A 6,119-nucleotide genomic window follows, 5' to 3' on the forward strand; every position below is an offset into this window, starting at 1 on the left:
GACGAGGGGAGAGAATTGGATCGTTCTGCGATTCGGAACACCCATATGGACGTGCCCGGTCGAACAAAAAGCTCGGAATCGACGCCACCGGTCGTCGAGTACATGGCAGAAGCGCGTGGGACTTAATACGCGCAGGTAGGCCATTGCTGGCCAATGAATTGAACGCGCTTTTGCGCGCCATATGTTGTTTGCTGCGCTAAACGTCCTTTGTGAGACGTGTCGCGTTCTAGTGACGCCGCGCGGATAAACGTGCGAACGAGCCTGCGGGGATAAAGACCGCGATAAATACGGTAGCGCGCATTGTGGAAATCGTGTGCCACTCCCGACCGTCCATTAACTCTGCGCAAACTGCGTTTAAGAGCGTTTTGCATAACGAGAAATTTATTTTACCATTAATTAAAGCCTCGATATTATCCTTGATAAATTTTGCACATGCTGAAGATTAGAACGCAAAATATTTAAATCTCTCTAGAATACGTCGAAATAAATATAGGAAATATTATTAAATTCGCGCCTGCTATCGAGAAAGTCTTCTGTAATAAATTAGGAATATGGAAAAGAAACTTCTGTAATATATATTTCGAATGTTAAACCAGGAATTAATAATACCATGAGGAAAGGAATTTTTTACGGCTTTGGTTTGAGGACATCGGAATCATAACATCGGTGTAAGGTTTAAAAACTCCTAGTAATTTATTTCGTATAAAATATCTTTATATATAGGTGATATCTGTATCTCAATAGTAGTTTACTTTCTTTACAAAAAAAAAAAAAACTAGAAAGAGTGGTACTCGCCCTGAGCCGTTCGCCTCGTTTTAATTACACGCGCGGAACGCTTAAGTTTACGCGACGGCGGCTCGATTATTCGTTATATCTCTTTTTTCGAGTGACTTCCCCGCGGAGAACACCAAAAGACCAGGTCGGAGAAATCTCCTCTCGCAGCGAGTCTCTCGTTTTTCCTCGCATATTATTGTACAATGACTAGTTTGTTCGAGTAACTTACAGTGATTTACAAACGCATAAGAAAAGTACAAAACGGAAAGGCAAAAGAAAAATAAAATAGCAAGCTCTCTCTCTCTTCCTCACGCACGCGGGCACGCATACACTTCGTTCTCGACTTTATCGAGAAAGGAGAACAAAAAGAAAAAAAAAAAAACATTCAGACACCGGACGATCATTAAATACTTTTCTGTCGCTTCGTCTCGTTCCGTCCGCGTATGGCGAATTATAATACTTCGTTTCGTGCGTGCCTTAACAGCTACATCGTTTATTATTTACAATCGTACGAGACGCTCGCGCGTGGCACGATCTTGAATGGCACTTTGGTGCACGGTACGCACGACTCAACAAAGACTCGCGCGCGTTTTCGTCCGTTCGAACCGGAAACGCTACGAGAACCAACGCTGGACGACGTTCGATCTCGATCGTCTGGGCTCTCGTGTTTCTCGCGACCCGAATCGAATCGAAAAGAGAACATATGATCGACAAAATAGAAGGGAACAAAAATAATGTGAAAACGCATAATAATGGCACGGCAGCTTCACGGGACCGCGTCAAGCGGTGGCTTCGACTCGAATTTTCTCTCGTAAACGCGGGGGACGAGTTTCGTCGATTCCACACCGATCTATCGTCCTAAGTACAATCGAACGCGATTCTCGATTATTCCGTTCACACGCACACACCGACTATATTACAACGATACCGCGAACGCGAGAAAATGCACAACCATCGGGATTTTGTCGACCGAGACGGGGCAGTTGGATCCAGTTTCTCCAAATGGCGTCTCGTTTAAAATTCAGACGCTGCGCCACAGGGACGTGAATTCCAATCGAGAGAGATTATTTATCGCGTAGAGACTGGACCGCGCGTACAGCCTCGTCCCGTCCTACTTCTAATTCGTTTGTACTCCGATCAACGTAAGGCACTTCTTGATCCGCAATAGATTAGAAAGGAACGTACGAAGGAAACCGAATTCCCCGTTAAAACGACGACACACCCGCGCCGTCTCAGCATCCGTAGCCCATCGGTACGGCGACTCCAGGGCAGCCGCCCTCCTGGTGCTTCGTCAACAGCGACATTCTGCTGAAGGTCTTGCTGCACGAGGCACACGAGTACTTCTTCACGTCGCTGTGCGTCTGCAAGTGCGCCCTGAGGTTGCTCCTGTCGGCGAACGCGCGATTGCAGTGCTGACAGCTGAACGGTTTCTCGCCGGTGTGGGTCCTGATGTGTCCTTGGAGCAGCCAGGGCCTGGAGAACGCCTTGCCGCATAGGTGGCACTTGCAGGGCAGCGTGTGCGTCCTGATGTGCATCTTCAGCGCGCCCAGGCTGACGTACACCTTCTCGCAGTACTTGCACGAGAATGATTTCTTCGCCTGTCCCTCGGCGGCGGCGCAGTGGAACTGCTGGTGCTTCGAGAGCCCCGAGTACGTGGAGTACGATTTGCCGCAATCGGGGCACTGATACCTGGGCGACGTCGACGAGGACGAGGACGTGGACGAGGTGGAGGACAGAGACACCGTGGAGCCGCTGGTCGGTCCGGTTTTCTCGATCTTCGGGTTGACGATCGTCGGGCCCGTCGACGTGCTACCGGCCGACGATCTTCCGCTGTCGCTTCCGGGCGAGGAGAGGTCTTCCGGCGTGACCGGTGGCGGCGATCGCAGAGATCCCGATCCCAACGAGCTGGTGGGCGACAGGCCACAGTGGTCGGGGCTCGGCCAGTGAGCGTAACTCCTGGCGATCGGTCGCTGAATCGTCGGGCAGGTAAGCGCGGCGTGCGGCGGCGGTGAAACTGACGGATGATGCTCGGGCGACGAGTGAGGGTACGCCGGCATCGGATAAGACGGGTACAGCTCCGCGCCAGCGTGATGATAACGGTGATAGGCGGCCGGATAGGGCAGATAGTGCGGCGGGTACAATGGCGGGGCGCGAGCCCACGCGGGAGTCGCGTAATGCGCCAGTGGTTCCACCGGCGTGTTCAGATTCAACGGCTCCAGGGGCGCCTTGCTCGCCATGAAGTGCAACGGCGCCGACGTGGCCGTCACCGCCGCCGCCGAAGACGACGAGTTCTCGTGCTGAATCACCTCGACGCGCGCCTTCTTCGCCACCGGGTGAATCGGCGCGATGCCCGCCGGCGGCGTAACCGCTTTCGTCGGGTAATGATGATGGTGGAGATGGTGCACCGGGTGTACGTGCTGGTGCACCGACGGGGAGGTCGGTCTCGTCACCAACGGCGGCGACACGGACACTTTTACGACAGGGGAAGGCGACCTGGAGGCGCGCGTGCGTTGCTCGGGTTGTTGGTGCTGGCGTTCCGCGCTTCTGCTCAGGTCTTCCGGTTTCGTGCTGAGATTCTCGGGCTCGGGGATGTCGTCCATCACGACGTCGATGATTTCTTCTGAGGAGGAGAGAATATTTCGTTTTAAACGGGACGTTCTATCGCGTAGGAGAAGAATCGCGTTCGGGGATCTTGTTAACTATACGATGACTCGTCGAAAGTTCGAGTTTCACAATGATTATGCTCGTTAGGAAGTCTAAGAGTTTAACTACGAAGCTTTCTTTTCTAAGAGGCAAGGGTATATGTGTTCCGCGTGGAAGATTCGAGACTCACCTTTGATCACTTCAGGAACTTCTTCGGTGGGCAGGACGTGCACCGGCCGCTTTTTCAGCGGACAGTGGCTGTAGCTGTTGTTCTTCTTCACGAAGCTGCGCGGCATCTCTTCGATTAGCATTCTGGCGCCTCTTCTTCGATAACTTCACTGTCACAAGATTCCTTAGTCGGCCCTTCGCCGGTACTCAACACCGCGAAGCCCGCTACCGCAGTAGTAATCCAATTGTTGCGGTTTAACGATTAATCAGTTTTCGTTTTTTTCACATTGACCACAGTATCTCCTCTCGAGCGAAAAGTGCGTGTTGTAATATATAAAAAAAAAAAAAAAACAGGAACTGTCAAGCAATCACGAGACGTCACTGCACTGTGTCGCACATAGTGTAAATAAAATATAGTCCTCCTCGAGTTCGTCGATGATATTTCACAATGTCGTAGCGTGCACTGAACGATCCTCGAAAAATCGATGCTCGCGGTACGCTCGTCGGAACCGAACTGACGCTGTTCGAGCGGGGTTAACAGGAAACAAACAGGGGAGTCGCGGTAAACGTTGAAGGTTAGAAGGGAACGTACTGCGTGTCTCGTAGCTCTGAAAACGGTTCGGCTGCAGGCCGGTCTCTGACTGACAGGGGGGTGCGCCTGGGCCTTTTATAAGAGGTCACCCCACCGGCCAGGTGCAGGTGGCCCGCACGTGCTGCCCGACCAATGCAGGCCCGCGGGCCCCGCGCTGCTCGCCAATAGGGGACGCCCGGTCGCGGGCCATCGTCCAATAGGAGCCCGGGCATCTGTTCCGCCGGCTCGCGTATCCCCCTCCCTCGGTCAGCGTGCAACAACAGGAGGTGCAGGATGTTCGTGAGTGCGACGCGATTATCCTGCCGCGCTCCTCTTTGCGCTGCCTTTTCTCTCCCTCCCACCTTTTCACTCCCCTTTTTTCTCTCCACTATCCCCCTTTTGCGACAGCGTTCTCGCTCCCGCTTTCCACGACCGTCCTCGTCTTCGCGCTCTGTTACACCGTGCGTTGCGTTGTTGTACGGAGCAGATGCTGGGGCCCCTCCGTAACGCTCGCCCTCCCCGCCACCCCGTAGCCAACCCTAGCCGCTCGAGACGAGGCCCAACGACCCGTCACCTCTGCCGTCGTCGGTGCACATGCACCACCGATTCGTGAACACGGTTTTCTCGCTCTCTCCTCCATTATTCGTGTGTACGTAAGTACGTTTAGATGGCGGAGGGGCACGGGACGCATTTTTCTATTCGAATTTCCGTTCGGTCTACCTGAACTCCGCGTCTCCCTCTCTCTTTCTCCGAGTCGCTCGTCCGACGTGTTGGTGCGCACGCTCGAGTGTGTCGTATTGGCTGCTATGCCGTTTTTTTCTTCTCTTCTCTTTTTTTTTATTATTATTTCTACGCGTCAGCCGCCTTTTCGCGTGTGCACGGGCGCTGGATGTGCATCCGTGTGTCGCCGTTTCTATCCGTGACCGGCTGCGCGCGCGCACGTACGAGGGCACCGCAATCCGTCCAGTTCCCCTTCTGAATTTCACCCCCCGTCCCTTTCTCGCCTCCCCGCCACTGCCAGTTTCGAACGTAACGGTCGTGTCGCGTGCCACAGCATCGCCCACGCGTGCTGGAACCCACACACACACACAACCGCCCGCTCGTGCTCGTGTGCGCACGGGTATCGTGCCCGCTCTCCCCCTAGAATCCTCGCGCGCTGCATCCACCAACCCGTGCCATTTTTTGCTCGTCGGGGGTGGAGGAACGATCCGCGATCCATTATAACCCCTTGCGCCCCAACGACGATCATCTCGAAAGTGGAAATTTTCTGTATATTCGATCCTTGTATGGATAATCGTGTGCCAGGGCTTTCTGTATCTCATACAGTTCTAGCAATGTTACAAAATCGCTTTGAATCTTCATTCCTTGGTTAATTTGCTTTTTTTAAATATAAATCTAGAGGAGAAATACGAAGCGTTCTGTCTATAAATTATATAAAATATAATTTGAGCAACTGTCGAGAACGTTCTTAGGAATAAAGCCAGAAACCGCGTTTCTTCGTCGGGGTTTCCAAAGGTAACGGGCGTCGTCAAACCGCCAGGAATGCTCGTTTCGACGTCTGCTCCTGAACATGTGATCGGTAGTTTCTTTGTGTCCCGAAGTACGAAAAGGGAAACGTTGACCTTGTCCCCCGGGGAATTACGTTCCGTGTAATTGAACTTCCAAGTTCGAATTCCGACCTGGCCTCGGCGGTCCGTTTGCCCCGAAAGCTGGTCGAAATGTAATTTTGTCGAGCGCACGCGACGTTCGCGAAGCGTATCGTGGCGATAAAAAAGAAACAATCACGATCGTTGCGCGTTGGAATCGCGTTTGTCGTTCCGAAAACGTCGACGCGCGTAAGGTTAGGCGGACGTAGGAGAACCGACACGCCGTGGACTTGTCGGTTAATTTACGAGACAAAGGAGCACTCGGGCATTCCGCTCGATCGATTTTCCGTTTCATTCCACGATGTGTCACCGGCGCT

The 6,119-nt window shown here is 52.9% G+C and overlaps 1 protein-coding gene across 1 annotated transcript; it reads right to left on the reverse strand.

Moving 5' to 3' along the window:
- Positions 1–1,387: 1,387 nt before the first annotated feature.
- Positions 1,388–3,728, reverse strand: LOC143346390 (uncharacterized). Its single transcript, XM_076774446.1, has 2 exons — positions 3,608–3,728; positions 1,388–3,394 (listed from the first exon to the last, which is right to left on the reverse strand). Exons 1-2 carry the CDS (start codon positions 3,726–3,728, stop codon positions 2,007–2,009), a joined length of 1,509 nt encoding a protein of 502 aa, XP_076630561.1. The 3' UTR covers positions 1,388–2,006.
- Between the last annotated feature and the right edge of the window lie 2,391 nt (positions 3,729–6,119).

Source organism: Colletes latitarsis, chromosome 10, assembly GCF_051014445.1.
Source record: "Colletes latitarsis isolate SP2378_abdomen chromosome 10, iyColLati1, whole genome shotgun sequence".
NCBI classification, from domain to species: Eukaryota; Metazoa; Arthropoda; class Insecta; order Hymenoptera; family Colletidae; genus Colletes; species Colletes latitarsis.

Bases quoted from the DNA above. Each gene is read 5' to 3' on its own strand.
- LOC143346390 (XM_076774446.1), bottom strand. From the start codon at position 3,728: ATGCTAATCGAAGAGATGCCGCGCAGCTTCGTGAAGAAGAACAACAGC. The intron at 3,395-3,607 runs GTGAGTCTCGAA...TCTCCTCCTCAG, and splicing joins AGTTCCTGAAGTGATCAAAG to AAGAAATCATCGACGTCGTG.